This window comes from Delphinapterus leucas, chromosome 2 (genome assembly GCF_059928025.1).
Source record: "Delphinapterus leucas isolate spDelLeu-1000000601 "Yukka" chromosome 2, BTC_Dleu_Yukka2, whole genome shotgun sequence".
NCBI lineage: Eukaryota > Metazoa > Chordata > Mammalia > Artiodactyla > Monodontidae > Delphinapterus > Delphinapterus leucas.
In genome coordinates this window covers 8,127,981-8,150,945 of record NC_143130.1, presented here as the reverse complement: position 1 = coordinate 8,150,945, position 22,965 = coordinate 8,127,981, and the positions used below count along the sequence as shown (strand labels likewise).

General features: G+C 45.5%; 1 protein-coding gene across 2 annotated transcripts in view; it reads right to left on the bottom strand.

Annotated features, from left to right (window-relative positions):
* The window catches only part of FRMD4A (FERM domain containing 4A), a 623,578-nt gene that overhangs the window by 138,461 nt on the left and 462,152 nt on the right, over positions 1 to 22,965 (bottom strand). For both annotated transcript variants that reach the window (XM_089906385.1, XM_022580547.3), the window contains exons 3-4: positions 12,324 to 12,418; positions 9 to 101 (exon numbers count right to left, since the gene is read on the bottom strand). In XM_089906385.1, coding sequence (XP_089762511.1) covers positions 9 to 101; positions 12,324 to 12,418 — 188 coding nt within the window. The remainder of the gene's footprint in view (positions 1 to 8; positions 102 to 12,323; positions 12,419 to 22,965) is intronic.

Here is a 22,965-nt window from a genome sequence, read left to right as displayed (position 1 = left end):
GTACATACCTGACACAAAAGTATAAAACCACTGGTCCCGACTTTTTGGGGAAGTCGTGTTCCAAGACTCTTCGATCTAGTTGAAGCCAGTTTAAGTGTCCCCTGAGGAAAAGAGAGACCAGTGGGTTAGGGCTTTGGGTTTTGCCGGAGTTTCTTGGGACAAAGGTATATGTGCTGCAAAACATGCGTGACCACAGATAAACGTGGCCCTCTGCCTCACTCTTAAGTGCTCAGTATTTGCAGAACCCAAGGGAATTATCGGGGGAATACTGCGTCAGCGGGAGATACTGCATGACAGTCAAAGTCGGGGGTTTGAGACCCCCAGTCCATTTCCTCAATGGCACTAAAGTGAAAAGGCAATCATACTCTCTTTCTTCTCCTGAATTCCCTAACCACCACACTCCTGACTGCCTTTTCTCCTGAAGGCCTCCAAACACACTTTAGAAACGTGTTAGCAATCTTCACAACATCTCGCTGGAGGCAGATGGGGTGCAAAGTGAGTCAGAGACAGTTTCTTTAAAAATGAGATGTACACCGACCATACCACCCAGCCACTCCACTCCTAGGTATTTACCCAAGAGAAATGAAAGCAGGTGTCCACGCAAAGACTTTTACACACAGATGTTCACTTTATTTGTAATAGCTCCAAACATGAAACAACCCCAATTTTTACCAACGGGGGAATGGACCAATTATGATATAGTTATAGAATGGAATACTACCCAGTCATAAAGACAATGAGCTATTAATACACGCAGCGACAAAGATGAATCTCAAAATAATTATGCTGAGTGAAAGAAGCCCGACAATAGAGAGTACAGACTGTATGATTCCGTTTATAGAAAGCTTTAGAAAGTACAAACTCGTCTGCAGTGACAGAAAGCAGACGGGTGGTTGCCTGGGGGTGGGTGATGGGGGGTAAACACAGGGAGGACGAGGAAACTTTTGGTTGTGATGGAGATGTTCATTATCTTGATGGTGGTGATGGTTTCATGGGTGTAGACGTATGTCAATACTTATGAAATTGTACACTTTGTGTAGTTTATTGCACGTCAACTTTACCTCATTAAAGCTGTTTAAAAGTGAACCACGGAAATATCTGATGACATATAAATGGGGTCACTTCTGCATTTATTTCTCCCTTCCCTCCTTCTCTCCCTGCCTCCTTCCATAAACATTAATTGACCACCTTCTTCAAATAAGGGTCTGGAGATGTAGCAGTAAGTGAAATCAACACAGTCCCTATTCCCCTGATGCTTATATTCTTGTTAGGAGACAGACACTCAGCAACTATTTCCACAATTATGTAATTACTAATAGTATTAGGACGATGAGTTATGAGAACCTGTAAGAACCTGATCTAGTCCTGAGACCTGAGAAGGACTGCTTGGTGTTTGATTGAGATTTGAAGAATGACAAGAGGAAAGCAAAGAGGAAGGGGAAACCACTTTCCAAGTAGAGAGGCCAGCATGTGCAAACGCCCTGGGGTGGGAAGAAACCTTGGTGTCATGAGAGTAGAAAGGGATGAGGCTGGAGAGTGGTGACCAAGGCCTTGGAGTCAAGTTGAGGAGGTTGGTCTTTGAAGGGCAAGGCAGGATCACAGAACAAGTACGAGCAGAGGAATCTACCCTTGTCCTTCTCCTCTCCTCTCCTTCCCCAATCTCGGTCCATCATCCTGGAGGTCTCAGAGTCCTATAACCGCCTTGCCTTAGTAATAAGCTCATGCTGAACAGACACAACTGCACAACATTTCCTCAGGGCCTGATGCTGAGCAACACTGATGTTTATAACATATATACCTGTGTGAAAGGCTGGCACTCTTTAAACAAAAGCTGTTGCATCATTGTATTAAAACGTTTGCTCCTCTAAGCCTCCAAAAAATGAAAGCTAGAGAACACTCTAGAGGCTTCCATCTCCATTCTGAGATGTCATTCACACTGCACCTTTTGCACAAAAAAGCAAATCCCTTCTTCAATTAAGCCTACACCTGTGGCTCCAGGGTTGAGGATGAGAGCTGCTTTGGAAGAGTGTCCGCCTGAGGAACCTGGCCTCTTTCTCCTCCAAGAATTTTCACCTAGACAAAAATGTTTTCCTATTAACTTTATGTTTCATGCTTGGTGACTCTCCTCTGAGTACAGTAAGGGTAAAAAAAGAATGAAAAAAGAAGTCTTCCAAGCAAAACGACTGGGCCGACATCTTCTAGAAAGGCGGGATAAACTCTCGTCCTGAATGCTGACAATGCTCCTCGGGGATCATGTTGTCTCAAACCTCTGCACCTTAGCTCACGCTGTACCCTCGGTCTAGAATGCCTTTCCTCTCCTTCACGGCACAGCGAAGTCTGGCCCATCCTTCAAGACCCAGCTCTCCTATGTCTCCTCCAGAAAACCTTCCCCGACACCCCTACCTCACACCACACACCAGCCTGGGCTGTGGGTCCTCCTCTGGACTCACACGGCACCCATCCCAGGCACACCTCTGCTGCTGCACTTCCCGAAGTCTATGGGACTTATTCTGTGTACACACTTTTCCTCAACAGACTTTTTATATCTGGAAAACACAGAGAGATCTACCCTATAAGGTAACAGCATGTGCATTTTTGATTGATTGGAAGGTAAGACAAACAGACCTCATTATCGGGGAGTAATAAGCCATAGCCCCTCCTTTCCAGCCACTGAAAATGTCCCTGATCTCCTAGGATTCTCTCTCTGTGCTCAGCCTCTTGCAAACACGCCATATGCACACTCACCCCAGGACTTTGATCATGCGGTTTCTCCTCATTGGAACAGTGTCTCCAGCCTCTTTATCTGAATGATAGCCATTGTTCAAGGCTGAATTCAAGCCTTACTTTTAGTGAAGTCTTCCTTGACTGCCTACGTCTGGGGTTTCTTTCAAACAACTCCAGAGCTTCTGGTTTGTGTCATCTGCAAGGCATTTAGCACTGCCCTGTGCAATTAGTTATTTAAAAAACATGACCTGCCTCTCCAACTAAGTTGTAAGTTTTCAACATTAAAAAAAAAAAAAAATCATCCCCAGATCTTATCCCAGCACTTGGCAAACACTACGGACTCAAAAATACTTGCTCACTGATCGGATGACTACCTCCAAAAGCAGATGGTTTGTGCCCCGATCTTAATTTATAAAAGTGACTGAGTGACAACACAGAGAGGTCAATGCCACTGAAGGGAAAGTTTAATGTTCCTCACAGTTTCCTGGAAATGAGAGGCACCTACAGCACGCAGGGCCATGAGGAGAAGCACGGTGTTGGTCATAAGGCAGGAAGGAGTACGGGGAAGACATAGGCCAGAGGCTTTTTTAGGGTTTTTGTGGAAAAGGCAGGGGGAACAGTTTAGGATTGGCTAGTTTGAACAATCCTGGCAGACCCTGAGGCATAAGAGCTGTCCCTGGTTCTCTGGTAACTGGCCCCCGGGGTGATTAAGGACAGGGAGAATGTGGGCTTGGGATGTGAGAGTTACATAAAAGAAGTGATTCAGAGTGTGGCCTCAGGGTCACGGCGGGGATGGAAACAACTTTGGCTGTTAGTTTGGCCCTGTAATGAATGATGCCAAATAAATACAGAATATGCAAAAACTCGGAACAGAAATCCATTCAATGACCATGCAGATTTAAATTTTCATCTTTTGCCTTGCAATAATTCTTGATAAAGAGTCTGGTGAGATAACCTCTTAAGGATCCTCTCAAGAAAGACAGACTAGAATGGTGCACAGTGGTTTTCCGCTGGTCCCAAACTCAAGGAATAAGGAGGAACGGAGAGATGGAATGCTTTACCTGTGCTCTCAAGATCAGTCAATGGGCCAGGCTTGAGAAATCCTCACCCCACCCCAAGGGCACAGCATTTCTGACCACTCAGACCACTGGGGGTTTGACTTGGCTTCTGGGGGCCATAATTCACTTGGTGGAGAACCTGAAAATGGGGACCTTTTGCTTGAAGAGACACAGACATGCACATCACTTGGATACTACTCTACTGGGTTTGCTCACTGCCCATCTTCTTCATCCATGTTATCAGAGGACAAATAGGCAGTTGGATCCCCCCTCCCTAGGTAATTTCATTCCCTACGCTAAACTTTTTAAAAGAACAACACTCCAGGGACAAATTCCTTGGTTCCCAGCCACATATTAGTTTAGCACTGATCAGGCCATGAAATGACTAGAAAGTGAGAAAATGGTCAAAAAACAGAAAGAACAAGGAGGCCAGAACTCCCCCTAAACCGAATAGTTGGCCTTGGAAGAAAAATGAATTTCCTTCCCCCACGTCCCCTACTTGGATTCCTCAACCCCAGTTCTGTGTGGGATGGCATGGCATGACACACACACACACACACGCACACGCACACACACACACAGGCAGGGTTCCAATATCTGCAGGGAGGTGCGCTTCCTGCACCTGGAGTCGAGTCCCGGGACCCTCAGGCGGAAGGAAGTCACTCCTTCCACTTTATGTGCCTGTACAAAAATCTCTCCACTGAAGGTGCTACAAAGCGAAAGACTGAAGGACCAGTGACCCACCCCAGGTCCCTTAGGATAACTGCCCAATATTGAGGCAAAAGCTAAGAGATGGATTAAAAACCCCAGTTCTGAGACCACCGCTTTCCACTTGTTAAAATCTTTTCTGCTGATTGCGTTGGGTTCAAAGTCACATTTCCTACACCCAACAGTGTCAAGGATTCCTCACTGTCTGGGATTTTCTTCTTTCATATGTAACACCTCACGTTCCTGACATCAGGTCTCTTCCTCAAACCTCTTTTTTTTTTTTTTTCCTTTAAGCTAGGGTGGGATGGGAAGCAAAGAGTAAAAGAAGCATTTTCTCTATACAGTTTAACTAAGAGATCCTCGATAGCTTGGATTTCATCATCTCGTTGATTTTTCATTTGAGAATGCACATCACTGCATTTGCCGATAACAAAGCAAAAAAAAAAAAAAAAAAAGTCCCAGCAGACCCTCAGGGTATTTTTGTTATTGCTTGACTGATAACTGTCTTTAAAGCTGAGCGAGATAACACCCCCCATTTGGTTTATGGTGGCAATAGGTCAAACTGTTAGGTCAGTAATAAATACGCGGTTGCTTCCCGGCAACAGAAATTGGATGCATTTATTTAACAGATTGCTTTTAGCTTCTAACATATAATACAAATAGATTTTTGGTCCAAGCATTGGCACCTTCAATAGAGATGGCCTTAAGGACAGCTTTCTTTGCAGAAAGTCACTGGAGGGTGGAGGTGTGTGATAAGTCTATCTGAACCCATCACTTTTTGGACCCCAGGGGAGAATGAGACTCTGTGCCTTTAGAGGTTTTTATTGTAGACAGCTGATTCGTATGGAATGAGCTTCCAAAGAAAGTTTAAACAAGAGGATGAAATTCTTACAGATGTCACTGGATGGAGAGAGGGGGTGGGGAGTTCTTCAAAAGGAAGAAGATTTTGCTCTTCAGTGTCTGTGAATCAGAAGTACGTGTGCTCAGCAAGGACAGCTCAGGGATACTGATTCAGCTAGAATACCTCAAATAATGGCTTTCAGGTATTGATATGTTGGGTGTATGAGTGAGAGAGAGAGAGCCTGCAAGAGTGATGCGCGCACACAGATAAAGGTAAGGAATGTACTGGGGAGCCCGGATGACTAAATCATGGGCTCTTTTGTCCATTTGAATTTATGCCTTTAATTTTTTATTATATGGAGGAATTGTTTGCTCTACTATGTCCTCTGAAGGCTAGCCCCAATTTTCTTTTCTAGTACCTTCTACACTCTATCTTGATATTTACCTCCTAAACTAAAAATACAAGCTCTCCAAGGAGTCAAAGGCCAGCTACTTCTGTATCTCCAGGCTTAACAGTGGATGCTAAATAAACATCTACTAAGAAGTGAATACACTGGCCTCAGATAAGCCCCACAGATCAATATTGCTGTTGGTGCCATGACTGCCCTCCACGTATAGACACCGCTCCTGCCTTAACTAAACAGTCTCCATATTCGATGAGAATTCACCTCGTCCAGGATCCGAGTGCCCCCGTACCACTCGCCTTGGAAAGGAAAAGGTCAGGAGAAAGCCAGGATCCCTAAGGCCCCCTCTGGTTACCTCATTCTTTTTTATTTCTCTTAGCTGCACACAGGAAGAGTTCTGCTAAAGCCCCTTTCCAGTTACTGAACAGAAGTTTCTGTTGTTTTCCGCAGCATCCGAGGGTCTACGCAGGCCGCCTCCGAGGGGGTAATGAACGCTGAATGCTGCGTTCCCAGAAGCAGCTATTACAACCCAGGCACCGAGGTTGTAGCCATTGATTTTCTCCTTAGTCTCATGGTACAGAGCATTTAATGAATGGAAATCCCAAACCTATTTCTAAATAAATGACATTCCCAGGGCTGCATCTTGTGGAGGTTTCTTCTGCAATTGGAAAATTGCTTTTCTGCTTTATTTTTTAAATTGTACGTCAGTTTGTGACTGGGAAATGCTCATCAACGAGACCCTTTTCAGATGTCTCAGTCAATGCCAGTCCTGGGATGCAGGACCCAAGGACACTGTAGGACAGAGGACTCTCCCCATTGTCCTGTCATTGGGTCTACGGATGTATTTCCAGTGTGTTGGGGGCATTTTGGACCTTAATTATCCAGATAAATCACACTCCTTAAACAATACCTATCCAATTAATTAAGACACAGCATGTTGTTAAAAAAAAAAAAAAAGCCTTAATTGGTTCTTGAACTTAGATTCTGTCTTCAGAGTATCTGTGAACCCTCTAAAACTTAAGCACTAATTATTTTGTGTGTAAACATTTGTGGAGGTGAGGGAATGTAACTGAAATTTCACAGGGGTCTGTGATTAAGTAAGAACTGCTCATTTTCTTAATTGGTATGTGAAAATACATTCTAACGGTATGTGGCTTTGAAAATGTGCAATAATGGCTAACTGAGTTTCTTAACCTTTTCCCTCAACTTCCTAAGTACTTCTTAAAGTATTTTTACATGGATACTCATTTACAGCATTTGACAAACAATCCTTAACATTTACAAGAAGAGATTCAAATTTAAATATTTTACATAATCATGGCCTCAGCCTGGGGCGTGTTTGACAACTTCTGCTGAATAGTCTAAAAGTTGTTTAGTTATTGCTTTTGATGATGGGATTCTCTGTCAAAATTTTTTTTTTAATTTTAAAAAGTAAAAACTTGGGTGTTACAGGTGTTTGCCTATGTCAATATTCTGTAAGAACCTAAACAGGAAAAGAATTTTAAAAAGAATAGATGTATCTATACGTGTAACTGAATCACCTTGCTGTACACCTGAAACTAACACAACATTGTAAATCAACTATAGTCCAATGTAAAATTTAAAAAAAATTAAAAACTTGGGTGTTACAGGTGTTTGTCTAGGTCTCAACTCCTTGAATTGCACACTTTAAATATGTGTAGCTTAGTATGTCAATTACACCTCAATATAGTTTTTTGTAAAGACACCAAAACAGAGGAAATAAAAATTATGACTGAGACTAGATCATATAACCAAGAATAAGGCTGTATGGATTTAAATTGTACAATCAGAACCATGAGTTCTGAAAAAAAAATCAACTTGGTTGTTGAAACAGCAGTGGAAATGTTTCGAAAATAACATGTAAAAATAACTTTCCTTAAATGATGGACACCAATGTTTGATAAATGAAAATCTTGATTACTCTATTTGCACTCAAGGAAACATTAAATCTGAACTTCTGAGTTGGTTTGCAAACAGGTTTCCAGAGTCTGGAGTGGGGGAGAGTTTATAACTTTGCAGGTTCCTGGTGTGTGTCCTGATGGGTCCCAAACATTCAAAGTTCAAGTGAACTCAGCTTCTCTTCCTGCATCTGGAGGGAGCGAGCAGAGGTAATTTACACCAACATTATTACCCTTTCTCTAGAACAGGGGTTTTCAAACTTGGCTGCATTTGAGAATCATTTGGGGAGCTTTCAAAAATCTTGATGCTCAGGCCACACTCAGACCAATTAAATCAGAATTTCTGAGGGTAGGTCCCAGGCACGGGCATTTTATAAGGTGTCCTAGGTGACTTCAATGCGGAGTCAAGGTTGAGGGTCATGTTTGTAGCAAAACGTTAATAATTATTTTAAGATCAAATTTATGCTAGGCTCTTACTTGGCCTCAGAATGTTTTAAAGACCATCAAAATGTCATTGTTTGCATGTATCACAATTCAGATATTCACAGATAATCATCTCCAGACACACCTCAGAGATATTGGGGGTCTGCTTCCAGACCACCGAAATAAAGTGAATGTTGCAATAAAGTGACTCACACTAATTTTTTGGTCTCCTAGTGCACATAAAAGTTATGTTTACACTATACTGTAGTCTATTAAGTGTGCAATAGCATTATGTCTAAAAAAACAAAGGTACATACCTTAATTAAACATACTTTACGGCTAAAAAGTGCTATCATCTGAGCCTTCCGCAAGTTGTAATCTTTTTGCAAAAGTGACACCAAAGATCAGTGATCACAGAAAACCATAATACAGTAATAATGAAAAAGTTCGAAGTATTGTGAGAATTACCAAAACGTGACACAGAGACACGAAATGAGCAAATGATGTAAGAAAAATGGCACCGACAGACTTGCTCGATGCAGGGTTGCCACAGACCTTCAATTTGTAAAAAACACAGTATCTGTGAAGTACAATAAAGGAAAGCATAATAAAATGAGGTCTGCCTGTATATCTCTTTTTATTTGTGCAGAATTATTAAAAATAAAAGGGGCTAAATGCACTTGAATCCAGGAATAGAAAAAGACATTCATGGGAAACTGATGAAATTTGAATAAAGTCTGTAGTTCAGGCATTAATATAGTACCAATGTTAATTTCTTCGTTTTGATAATTATCACATGGTGTGTAGGATATTAACATTGGGGAAGCTGGGTGAGGGGTATAGGAGAACTCTCTTTGTTCTGTAAATCTAATTATTTCAAAATAAAAAGTTTTAAAAATTGAATTAAGAAAGAGAAGGCAGAGCTAGTATTAATCCCACACAATTGTTGATCAACTAACAATAGGAAACATCTCTGGGCACTGAGTCTTGCATTGTGGCCTTGGACACACTATTAATGAACACAACTTAGGGGTGAGGACACCCGTACTTAGAGAATCTTCCAATTTTGCCTACATTCTGCTCTATATTTCTTTTCTCCAGGCCCGTCCAGATCCTTCCAAATGTCATCAACAGCAGTTCATATTGAAAGACTCACTGACCTATGACACATATGGCCTACGTGCCATATATTCTACTATTAGGAATGATAACACTGCTGGGAATACCTAACACTGGTGCAGTATTTTATAGTTTACAGCACTTTCTAAGTTAGTCTTGTTTTGATTTGCACTGGGAAAAAAGGCAAATGCATGGACTACACCATGGGTCGCAATAAAGGATGGAAGTTCCACGCATTTTATTATAAAATACGCAGCGTAGCACCTGCAGAAATCGCACGTGCGTGCGCGCACACACACACAATACACACGCACAATTTGAAAACACAGTTATTAAATGATCTTGTGTTAGTGACTAGTGGTGCCCAGTGTGAGGGCTGGGGGGCGGGGCCACAGGGCAAGCCTAGTGGTTAATGCCCTGTGATCACCACCCTAGACCAAGCCTCCCCCCGCTCAGGCACCGTTCTGTGGTGACAGCTTTCATTCATTCCTTTCCCAGCAGGAAAAGGAGAAAAGGTCGGATGACCAAAGAGGCCAACAGCCAACGCCTCTGGCCCCAGGTGTTGTCAGCCCATGACTGACCACGTCCTGAGTCACCGCCACCCCCCTCTCCTCTTTGTTCTGTCTCCTTATCCTAGTCCCTTGGAGGCCCGGTTCCTGATTTCCTCGGGGTCCCTGACACTCACCATTTCCCGGTGAGTCAGGCCCATCTGCCACCTCTTTTCCAGGAACCGTTTGCCAGCTGCAAAGCCCTGTCCACTGATCTCGGCTGGCCGCCTGCCGCTCCTACAGTCCCCAGAGGAACGCTCCCGCCCAGGCTCGGGGTGAAGAGGTTGGTGGTGGCCACTCTTCCCCTGGACGGTGCCAGAAGATGGTTCATAATCTCTTCATCACTGCCCCCCCAGAGGGTCCTCCAGCTGCCAGTTCCACCAGGCCAGGGGGAAGGGACCCTTCCCTCCAGCCTGGACTCTCTCTCTCCGCCCTCCACCCCGGACACACACAAGCCTTCCCTGCCGGCCCAGGGAACCAGAAGCGCCAAGAAAGACCCGGAGCGGTCAGGCTCCATTCGATGGGACAGGCGGACGGTGCTGTGTGGTTTTCCTGCTTGCGTCTCTCCCGGGAGAAGAGCCACTTTCTCCCTGACGTTCACTTCCTTCTGGCTGGTGCCATCAGGGCTGTGGTCTAAAACCTTCAGCAAGCGTACCTCTTGCTCCTTGGCCCAGGACAACAAGCTCATTCTCTGACTCTTGTTTATTCAAAAGCGAAGTCTAGTTGGGACTCCTCTCGAGTTCACTGGCTCTTTCAGAAGAGGAAACGTGCTTGGGAAATGTGAACCATGTGATAAATTGAAACTGTGGTTTCTTTCTAATTAGTGAAAAAACATCTGAGTGGCAATCGAGGGAGTTTGCAGTGATTCTCAGGAGAAAGGGTAGAAAACATCTGCATTTGCCGAAGTAGTTACTCTCGACGCATGTTTGTCTTAAAGCATGTCTTAAAATTACTCTGCCGCTTCTTCCCACCCCAGCCCTCCAGTTCACAGACCCGGTTAGTTGATCCCACCCCCAGGCACAGAGAACCTTCTAGACCAGAAGCAACCACTCCTGCCTTCCTTCTGGCTCCGTTCCCTGAGGCTCCAGGGTCCGGGAGTAACCTGTTCCTTCCAGTTTTCTTTTTTTTTTTTTAATTTAATTTGTTTTTGGCTGCACCACATGGCATGTGGGATCTTAGTTCCCTGACCAGGGATCGAACCAGCGCCCCCTGCAGTGGAAGCGTGGAGTCTTAACCGCTGGACCGCCAAGGAAGTCGCCCTCCTGGCTTTCTTGAGGCAGGTGTGACTGCTCCCAACGCTGCTCCCCGACCACACCATCACCTGAAAGGTTGCTAATTTAGAGGGTGACCACCTGTCCAGTTTGCCCACGACCATACTGATTTACACCCCCTTTTACTCACAGGGTCCCGATTTAGATCATAAATGCTATGGCCACCCTGTCCATGTGCAGCTCCCGGAGGGTCTTCATGCAGATACACCTGATCATCTCTCCTACTGACCAACGTGGATGCCCCTGTCCTTGCTCTGAGCCCATCCTGCCTTGATGGTTCCATCTGACTGGTGGGGCATAGCCTCCCTGAGCTGTCTTGTCCAGCCGCTAACCGAAGCCTGATCTATTAGTACTGTAGGAAGTCACCTCTGTAATTCGAAGGATTTGGAGGAGTGTGTGTGCACGCGTGTGTATGTGTACACCCAGAGGAAAGAAAATTGTGAAACATTTGCTTAGAACAGGTTTTTTTTTTTGCGGTACGTGGGTCTCTCACTGTTGTGGCCTCTCCCGTTGCGGAGCACAGGCTCCAGGCGCGCAGGCTCAGCGGCCATGGCTCACGGGCCCAGCCGTTCCGCAGCATGTGGGATCTTCCCGGACCGGGCCACGAACCCGTGTCCCCTGCATCGGCAGGCGGACTCTCAACCACTGCGCCACCAGGGAAGCCCAGAACAGCTTATTTTTATCCAGGAATCTGTGCAGGTGTTCACTGCAGTCTTTTGCAAACAGTTTATTAAGAAGGAAATTGAAATTTTAGTAAAGATATTCCTTCCTTGTGTTGCAAAACACCGCTGTATAGAGCCAAACGGAAAGATCACTGAACGCAAATGTACTTCTCAACAGATGAACAATCTGAATTTTCGAATTTTATATTCTATTTCAGCGTTGACAGTGAAACTGCACAGATACTTTTCATTTTGAACTTTTCATTGCATTGACTTCCTGTTACTGTTATTCCAACACTGGAGAGAAATGTTTCATTTCCAGAAGTTTTCATTTAACTCTAATAGAAAACAAACCCAGACAAATCCACTTTCTAAAAAACAAACATTTCGGTTCTGAACACGTACCGGCTTGATTATAAGAACTGGTCTACCTCATAATTTCATAATATGAGCATCACCCTAATTATATCCTTTGGCCGTTCCAGGCATGATCACAAGGCCTTTGAAATTCAGATGATGAACTTGGACTGGCCCTGAACCACAAGACCCAAGTGGCCTGCAGCTGCCTTCACCGTGGGCAGCTGAGACGCTACGACTTCAGGTTCTGTATTTTCCCTTCAGGTTCTCCAAGCACATGGGGCACTTACGTCTCATCTGTGAAGGCGATTCCAAAGTATTCCTTCTCCTTCAGGTTGAAGTGAGATGCCACGAGGTCAAGCAGCTCCTTGGCCAAAAGCTTGGGCTGGAGGGAGAACAAAATGGAAAAAGGGTAAGTGATGAGAGATTACTTTTCCTAAAACATGCAATCTCAGGTTTACATAATTTTTTGGAAGAAATGTCCCAAAGCTCAAGAACATCCATACAAATGACTTTTATAAAACCCAAAGGAGTAGACAATGAGGACAGGGTCATCAATGGACTGAGACCTTCGGCCTTGTTTCCTGGTAGTTTGTTCTATCAACAAATGGTACTTGCTCACCAACACAGCTGTCAAACCCCGTGGCTTCCTTCCCCACACAGGAGAACATTTTACAGTGAACTGACAGGAAGATGTCTTATTAAAAATATATATGTACACATACATATGTAGTAAATATATGTTATGATGTATATCAAATATATATTGTATAACACGTTATATAATACTATAATATATTAATACTATAATTAACATGTTGTAGAATATGATTATATATATATTTCACATGCACTTATATAGTATTTGCTACGTGCCAGGCCCTGTTCCAAGCACTTTACAAACACCAGCTTCTTTAACCCTCATCACAACCCTGTGAGATGGTTCTATTATTAACTCCATTGTATGGGGAGGAAACAGGTGCCCAAAAATTGAGCATCTCTGTGTAAGTGTTGAGGCTGTGATTTGAGTCCTGGCTCCAGAGACTGCCCTCGACCACTCCCTATGCTCCCATAATTTATTTTATTTTTATTTTTTTATGGTACGCGGGCCTCTCCCTGCTGTGGCGTCTCCCTTTGCGGAGCACAGGCTCCGGACGCGCAGGCCCAGTGGCCATGGCTCACGGGCCCAGCCACTCCGCAGCATGTGGGATCCTCCCGGACCGGGGTACAAACCCGCGTCCCCTGCATCGGCAGGCGGACTCCCAACCACTGCGCCACCAGGGAAGCCCTATGCTCCCATAATTTAAAATCCAAACAACAGAAGTACCTCCCTGCAAGTAATGTTAACATTAAGGCCAAAGGGCCTTGGGAATAGTATTTAAGAATAAACTGAAATTTTGCCTTTCCAAGGGAGAACAGTTTTACCTAAGAATGTTTTTATCATGAACTCTTTCCTAAAATTTTCTGCCAATCCAAAGGAGTGTGCCAGAGCCTTAGATGTGAAATCACTGTGGTTGTTTGTGTTGTCAATACATCAATCACTCTGGTCTATCACTGTTGAGATGACCACAGGCCACCAGGCTCAGAGGTCAGGGAGGAGGGAAAGGCTGATGATGGAGACACGGGGCCAAAAGGGAACAGTTATTTCTAAATTGCCTCCCGGTTCAGGTATTTGTGATGCACTGCCTTAACGGTGACTGTTCTGTTCCACGCATACTCCAAGCTCAGAGCAGAAACAGATTCGAGAAGAGAAAATGTGTGTGTGTGTGTGTGTGTGTGTACATGTATGTGCATTGGTGCACATCAGGATACCCTTCCTGAGTATATTTCCTGTTCTGCTCGTTACTCTGTTGCTTTTCTCTATTAAGAAGGTGGATAAGACAATAAATCGAGAGTTATATGACTGTTTTAGAACTACCATATGATCCAGCAATTCCATTTCTGGGTATTTATACGAAAGAAATAAAAACACTAACTCGGGGGCTTCCCTGGTGGTGCGGTGGTCAAGAATCCGCCTGCCAATGCAGGGGACATGGGTTCAAGCCCTGGTCTGGGAAGATCCCACATGCTGCAAAGCAACTAAGCCTGTGTGCCACAACTACTGAGCCTGTGCTCTAGAGCCCATGAGCCACAACTACTGAGCCTGTGCTCTAGAGCCCACGAGCCACAACTACTGAGCCTGTGCTGTAGAACCCACAAGCCACAACTACTGAAGCCCGTGCGCCTAGAGCCCGTGCTCCGCAACAAGAGAAGCCACCGCAATGAGAAGCCCGCGCATGGCAACAAAGAGTAGCCCCCGCTCGCCGCAACTAGAGAAAAGCCCACGCAGAGCAACAAAGACCCAACGCAGCCAAAAATAAAAAATGATAACAAACAAAAAAAAACACTAACTTGAAAAGAAGTGCACCCCCATACTCACTGCAGCACTGTTTACAAAAGTCTAGACATGGAAGCAATCTAAGTGTCCATCAATGGATGAAAGGATAAAGAAGATGTGGTATACAAACACAATGGAATATTATTCAGCCATAAAAAAGAAGGAAATCTTATCACTCACAACAACATGGATAGACCTTGTGGGTACTTCGCTAAGTGAAATAAGTCAGACAGAGAAAGACAAACACTGTATGGTCTTACTTATACGTGGAATCTAAAAAATAAAATTAAAAAATACCTCATAGACACAGAGAACAAACTGGTGGTTGCCAGAGGAGGGGGTAGGGGTGGGTGAAATGGGTGAAGGTGGCAAAAAAAAAAAAAGAGTTACATCACAGTTTAGTTTCTTAATTCACTTTTTTTTGGTGCCACTATGGACTATACTGTGTCCCCTCCTCCCAAATTCATGTGTTGAAGCCCTAACCTCCAATGTGATGGTATTTGGAGGGTGGGGCCTTTGAGAGGTAATTAGGGTTAGACGAGGTCATGTGGGCAGGCCCTCAGGATGGGATTAGTGGCCTTATAAGAAGAGATCCCAGAGAGCTTGCTTGCTTTTTCTCTCCACCAGGTGAGGACACAGTGAGAAGGCTGCCAACTACAAGTCAGGAAGAGAGCCCTCATAGAGCCCGACCAGGCTGGCACCCAGACCTCAAACTTTCAACCTCCAGAACTGTGAGAAAATCAGTGTCTTCTTTTTTTTTTTTGGTTGCACTGCGCGGCACGTGGGATCTTAGTTCCCTGACCAGAGACTGAACCCATGCCCCCTGCAGTGGAGGCACGGAGTCCTAAACATTGGACAGACAGGGAAGTCCCCCAAATCAGCATCTTTTGTTTAAGCCCCCCAGTCTGTGGTCTTTTGTAATGGCAGCCCAGGCAGACTAAGACGGGTGTACTTCCTTTTAATTCAACAAACATTTACTGTCTAATGTGTGTAGGGCACTAGCCAATCCTACAGGAGATACAAAAATGCACAGCACATAGCACTTGTCAATAGGACCTTCAACTTTCATCAGGGCATAGAGTAAGAGCTAGTGTTCATTTTAAAAAGCCAAAGCATATGGTTCCCTCTTCGCTGCCTCATCCTGAGCTCCCAGGATGGCAGCCTCCGGGCCTCAATCATCATCAATTTACCAACGAAAACTGCCAGAAATGATGGGAGTGGGTTTGAAGCGAGGGCAGAGCTTCCTCCCCCTAGAAGACGTGATTAAATCAACAGGAAAATCCATCTTGATAAATCAATGTCATCTAATATTCTATACTCCCGTTCACACTAAAATGTGAAAAAGTGAAAAAGTAACCGTTAGGGAATTCAAGGCTGTATGTAAGACCCTCCTTCATAAATAACACAGGGGAAGGCAGGGGAATAAATGTGGCACATCTCAGAGCATCACTGATAAATGACAAAGTATCAGTCCAAGGTGAGGGGGCTCTTGAAGCCTCAGACTGTTTGCTGTGGTCGTGTTGCTGGCATCACCTCCATCCCCATAAGGTACCCGGCTGCCCAGATACGAAGCATTTGATGTAGAGGTTGTGACCAAATGTAAGGTAACATGGCTGATTTTTACACTGTGATGTACTGTAACTTATCCATCCAAATGTCTGCGTTCCTTTCACAGCAGTCACAGCATTTCTATAATCTGCTATTTCTTTAAACATTTTGATAATCTTTGGGGTTTGCCTTTGAAGCTTGTATCACATGTATAAAAACATCCTCATTGGTGCTAAGTCTTCTTGTACTCAGACGGACTTGATTTTTTCACAAGTCACGTGAAGTCAAGTCTGATGAATGGTGACAGAGGTGGTGGAGGTCAGGAGCACATTGGATCAAGCTGGTTTTATAAAATGAGGTATGACTATAAAGTCGTTATTTGTGGGTTCTTAGGGGTGATGGTGAGGTTTCCAGCCTAAACTTGGAAATGACAGAATAAGATTTCCTTCTCTTTGAGAGTTAAACTTGAAAGACAACATCCCAATGGAATTGACCAGCGATACATAAATTTACCCAGAAAGAGAAAAGAATTACTGTTAGGGTCGGAATAATAGTATATCTATCACATGACTAAATATAGTAATTGTTCCATAGAAGGGGCTGGGTGAATGACTGGTGGGTGTGGGGTGGCGGATGGAGGGGAGTCTGGGAAAAGGAAACGAGCTGGGGAAACAAATGCAGTCTTAGCCAATAGGCCTTAAATATTTGAGTCCCAGCGGTAAGGCTTCCTCTCTGGCAGACATGGAGGCATGAGGAGGCACGACCTTAGCCAGTCATCTGAAACACTCATATTACCTATTTAACTCCCCTTCTTCCAATCTCATACCTTCCGAAGAACTTCCTGAGGTTATTATTGCCGCGTCCTACATATGCTGCCGAGCAGCCTCCTATATGACTGCATTATCTTCCAAAATAAGAGACTGTCATTCCTCTGCCAATGATGATGCTGAGACTTGGAGACATCAGGCAGGCTGTCTCACAGCAAAGCCAGGCTTCCAGATGAAGTCAGACTGGCCTCACAGGTCACATGTACTACCCTTCTGCCACCCCACCTCTACTGACTCTACTTCCTGGGTGAGAGGTCAAGGATCATGAGCCCTGAGGGCCCTATCTGGGTGAGGGTTATATTGCTCACTTGAAACCAGAACACTGACATTTTATACATCAATACTGATTTATACATCAGGTACTTTGAACTTGGTTAATGTGAGTCTTCCCCCGAGGATGAACAATCGGGTTTCTGCACTGCAGAGCTAGGGGACTGACTTGACATGTTGAAAAATTCACCAGAATAATGGATGTCACCTTAGGAGCCTTGTTGACACTGACTTTTGGCTTCTCCACGGTGACACATCCCTATGATTTAGTCTGTCACCGCAATCCTTTTTACATTGGAATTTCTACAGTAAAAAACCAAATGTTCTTGGGGACGCATACACTGAACGCAGCTAAAAGGATCTGAGCGATAGCAGCATCCCTCAAATAAACTTTATCATCTCAACCTAACTCTTCAAGGACAGGATCCGTTTGGATGCATATCTTTGGTCAAAAAATAAAAAAAAGGTTAGTCCCATTACTTCATACAACAGTAATTATAGATCCTATGCACCACCCTCAATAAAGAAAAGCCTACATTTATTACCCACAATATATACATGGGGAAATAAAGGCATTGAAGGGGGAGGTAACAGATGCCAGAAGATGTTGAGGTTGGAACTCCTGAATCTTAAGTCCCATTAAAAGGTACACTCTTTCTTCCGCTGTCATGGTGGCTGGCAGTGCCCCAGCAAGTAGCTGCTCCATTAATGAGAGCGAGCTCTCCCATCCACCTGATGGACGTGTAGCAAGAGTGAGAAATAAACCTCGTTGCTAAGTAACCTTGACATGGGTGGTTGTTTGTCATCACAGCATAACCTAATCTATCCTGATTGGTTCAGGCACCAAAACTTTAATTCCCTGTATGGTAGGTTTAAAACCATTTAAGGCATCAGCCTGTGATTTCCTGATCTTGCAAACTAAGACAATATCCCACCTTGACGCGATGGTGATTAATGAACTACATTTCTTAAACTCATTTGGTGAAGCTTGCTGGGTAGGAAGCTTTATGCTGTTATGTACTTTGAAGCGATGTTTACAGAATCTGTTGATTACAGCTTGCCAATTACTTTGCTGTAAACATTCGTGGAGCTTTGCAGGATCGGGCTGGGAGTGAGGCCAGAAAGGCAGCCTGTAGACCAGTCAAGTTCTACAGGACAAACCGGGCCGGGGCCTCAGTGCCAATGTGGGCAAGGCAAGCCCTGTGCGTCTTGGGTTAGAAACAGCCTGTGCTGGGTCATTGGTGCCATCCCGGCCCTCCGAGGTCAAGACATTTAAGACTGACTTTCTCTCAGCCTGTAATGAACTTTGTTCATTCAATAGCTTTTCTTTTTCTATCTCAGATTCTTTTTCCAATGTGCCCTTCTAAGCTTTTATTCCTCCTTATATCTGACAACTAGAATCTCTTTATAAACGTCTGACTCTACCACACAGATCTAAGTTCCCAAGTGTCCTGAACTGTTCCAGTGGGAAGCCATGCACATACCAGCATGTACAGGGTTCTGGAACGGGCCCCATCTATGCTGCCTTCCGAGGTGGGACATGATTGGATTGTAATGATCAAAAGAACACTTCACACGAATGTATGGCTGTACAGCGCTCTGGGCACATCCCTTCGCCGATGATCTTTCTAGTGAGCTCGTGAGCTGTCCAGGCAGTCTGGGGAGAGCCACCTGCTGACCAGGTGGTACCCAAGCTCCTCTCCAGTTTCCCACAGAATATTTTTATTATCACTCACATATTCTACTTTCCACTTAACATGGATCCATCCCAGAGAGATGCTCTTGGACAAACTGTATAAGTTCTCAGAGCCTCAGCACCTCAGTGCTCTCCTCTATAAAGTGATGAACTAGATTGATGAATCGAACTCCTGCCTTAAATTTGATTCTTTATTCATTAAACTTATTAAATTTAGTTTCTTCCTTCTCTAAAACCTTCCCAACCTTCTCAAGGGTCTAGTCACTCATTCTAAAAAACTTTGCAACCATTCTGGATCCTCCCTGGATCTCTTAAATCTGTCAGTTAACATAGCCATCTTTCTTATATAATCTCTGGCAAGTCACTTGACCTCTCTGTACCTCAGTTTCCTCGGCTGCAAAATGGGGATGATGACCATGCTACATCACAGGGCTGCTATGAGGATTTAATGAATTAATATTGACCTGCATAAGGTGCTTAGAGCAAGTGTCTGGCACAAAGCGAATGTTCTATGTGTTCATTATTATTTCAGACCCTCATTACCTCACCTATGAATTATTATAATAATCTCCTAAATTGTATCAAGTTATATATGTCAGTCTGGTATTTAAGGCCACTCTTTTTTTTTTTTTTTTTTTTGCGGTATGTGGGCCTCTCACTGTTGTGGCCTCTCCCGTTGTGGAGCACAGGCTCCGGACGCGCAGGCTCAGCGGCCATGGCTCACAGGCGCAGCTGCTCCGCGGCATGCGGGATCCTCCTGGACCGGGGCACGAACCCGCGTCCCCCGCATCGGCAGACGGACTCTCAACCACTGCGCCACCAGGGAAGCCCTAAGGGCACTCTTTGAATCTAGTTCCTATCCAACCTCACTTTTGCCCGATTCCCTCCAAAAGTACTCATTTCTCTCCAATCTATTGGTATCAGAGTGAAGAAAACACCAATCTCGTTTCTATTTCCAAAACTTTGCCCACAACATCCTCTCCCCCCGCATTTGGATTTCATCTTGCTCAAGGTCCACTTCTTCCAGGAAGCCGTCCCTGATCATCCTACCTCCAAACAGTCTCTTTCTCCTCTGAACTCCTATAGCATTTACCACAGGGACTTGGTTCATGCTTGGCATGCATGCTCTTGTGTTGTGATAAATTTATTTTAATTAAAACATTTTTACAAGTATGGTAAAACACACATAACATAAAATTGACCATCTTAAGCACTTTTAAGTATACAGTTCAATATTGTTAAGTATATTCACATTGTTGTGCAACCAATCTCTAGAATATTTCCTCTTGCAAAATAGAAACTCTGTACCCATTAAACAACAGCTCGCCATTCCCCTTCCCCCCGGCCCCTGGCAACCACCCTTCTGCTTTTTTTCCCTATGAATTTGACTCTTCCAGGTACCTCATCGAAGTGCAATTATACAGCGTTTGTCTTTTTGTGACTGGCTTATTTCATTTAGCATAACATCCTCACGGTTCATTCCCACTGTAGCAGGTGTCAGAATTTCCTTCCTTTTTAGGGCTGAATAATATTCCACTGTGTGGATAAACCACATTTTGTTTATTTATTGATCCATCAATGGACACCTGGGTTGCTTTCCTGTTTGGGCTTCTGTGAATAATGCTGCTATGAACATGGTGAATTTTTTGTGACATGACTTGCTGTGTCCTGCAACGGGCTGAATGGTTGCCCCCCAAAAAGTTCTGTCCACATCCTACATGCTGGAGCCTGTGAACATGACCTCTCATTACAAAAATGTGATTACGATCCTTGAGAGGAAAAGGGTCTCCTGCAGTATCCAGGTGGACCTCAAGTGCAATCACATGGGTCCTTCTAAGAGAGAGACTGAGGGAGTTTTGACAGAGACACACACTAGAGGACCGTGTGAAGACAGAAGCAGAGATTGGAGCGATGAAGCTGCATGTCAGGGGAGGCTGGCAGCCACCAGAAACCAGAAGAGGCAAAGAATGGATTTTCCCCTCGAGCTTCCAGAGGAAGCTTGGCTCTGCTGACAGCTTTTGACTTCTGCCTTCCAGAACTGTGAGAGAATATGTTTCTGTTATTTCAAGCCCCCAAGTTTGTGGTGATTTGTTACGGCAGCCTCAGGACACGAACACACGCCCTCAGGCAGAAGCCCCGCAGTGCCTAGCAGGTCCTAATAGCAGGAAACCCCAAATTTGCTGGTTGTTTGAGACATAAAATGGGATCTCAGCAGAAAGCCCTTTACTAGTACTTGCACTTTCTCATTATAATGCCATTGACTTAATGGGCAAGGAAGCCACACACACAAGTCCAGGTGGAGCAGCCTTTGTATCAGAACTGACGCTGGGTCAGTCACTGGCAGCGTGGGCTTCAACTCAGCGACTTCTCCCCTCAAGCCCTTTCCTGTTATCCGCCACTCCCTTGGGGGCAGCTCACAGATTCAAAATCAATGGAATGGCCACTTCTGAATTAACTGCATTAAAAAAATTAAAACATCACACGGCTCCCATCTGTGCTCTGGGAGGAATCACGGCCGAAAGACTGACCCTCTCACCGCTCCCTCCTCCCCAAGGCGGATCTGGACGATTCGCTTCTGGCTGCAGTGCCCACAGTGACCGCCAGGCTGCCGGGGACACCTCCGCAGCTGGGCCACACCCTCCCACTCCGACGGCACCGCCAGCCCCATCCCAGGAAAGGGTGATTCCCGGCCCCGGAGGAGTGGCCGCGTCAGTGGAGGTGGCAGGGAGTCCAGTGCTGAGAGTGGGGAAGAAAGCGTGGTCAGTGCGCCCTTTCTCTCCAACCTTTCTGAAAACCGAGAGAGAAGGAGAGAGGGGGGTGAAGAGGGGCAGCTCGGAATCAACGATGCCTGAGCCTGCGGCCTCTTTGAAGCCCTGCCTGTTATTGTGTTTCCCAGAGCAGCTGGGAGCCTGGCTCCCGCCCTCCCTCCCCCCACCCCGCTTCCCCCTCCCCCTGGGGGCTCGGCATTAAGCAGCCGAGCGCTCATTGGCTGTTCGTTCGTCCTGGGGAGGGGGCGCCGGTGATCGCGAGAAAGCGTGAGGTCATCGCGCACACAGACGCGGGTCTGGCCGAGCTCCCCCTCCCCGTCACCCCCTTGACGCGCCGGTTGATTAGCTGGGGAGGCTGGCTTCCTTCCTACCCCGTCTGAGCAGCCCCTGGGTTCCGTGGCTGGGGGCAAAGGGGGCACTGCTTCCTTTATGTAGGGTTATTTGCTCTTCTGGGCTCCCAGGAGCCTGGGATAGGCAGGGGTCGGGGGCGTGTACAGCTCAGCGGGTCCTGCCAGAGGGAGCATCTCTCCAGCTGGGAGGTCCCCATCCAGTAGGAACCCCAGCTCCTTAGTGGACAGAAGACGAATGCTTTACCTCCGGCTCAGGAGGGACCAGCAGCAGAGTATCTCAGCAAAGCTGGCTCCAGACACAGCCAATACTAACGGTTTCCATTTACTGGGTGCAGCCTCTGTCCCAGCGCAGAACTGAGTCGATCCTTAACCAGCAGGCAGATGCCAGGACTACCCCCATTGGATACAGAAGGAGCCAAAGCACAGAGAAAGCAGTAACTTGCCAAAGGCACACAGCTAGTAACCCGCAGATTTAACTCAACAGTCAGGTGGGTATAAGTCACCCAGGGACGCTGGATTATATAAAGAGCCAGAGAGACTGGTTACCCAACCCACTTAACTGACAGGGCACGAAACTAAGATTCAAGGGGTCGAGAAGCCTGTCCACGGGCAAGGGAGGTCACCTTAGTGACCAGCACGTGTGGGGATGGGACCCAAGCGCCTGACCAGTCCTTTGCTGGTCCACTTAAGTAGGCGGTTTCAGAAAAGGCTGCAACGATCTGAAACAGGAAGGAAAGAAAACCAAAGGGCATCAATCACATGTGGGTCCTGGCAGGCAAAAAGCATTCACTGCACACACCATGTTAAGGTCCAGGTTTCCTGGCTCCTCCCCAGCTTCCCGTCCTGCTGCTGCTGCTGCCCCCCTGGCCCAGCACCATCACATCCTACAGGCCTCCCCCTGCCAGGTTCTGGGCTCCATGCTTCACTTACACGATCTTATTTCATCTTCAAAGCAAAGCAGCCCTGCAACGTTGTACCGATGAGGACACGGGCTTAGAGCAGTTACGGTGCTCAAGGTCACAACCCCCCAAGCGCACAGGGCTGACGAGGGGCTTGAGTCTGGACTGACTCTAAAGCTTTGGTTTTAAATGCCGGG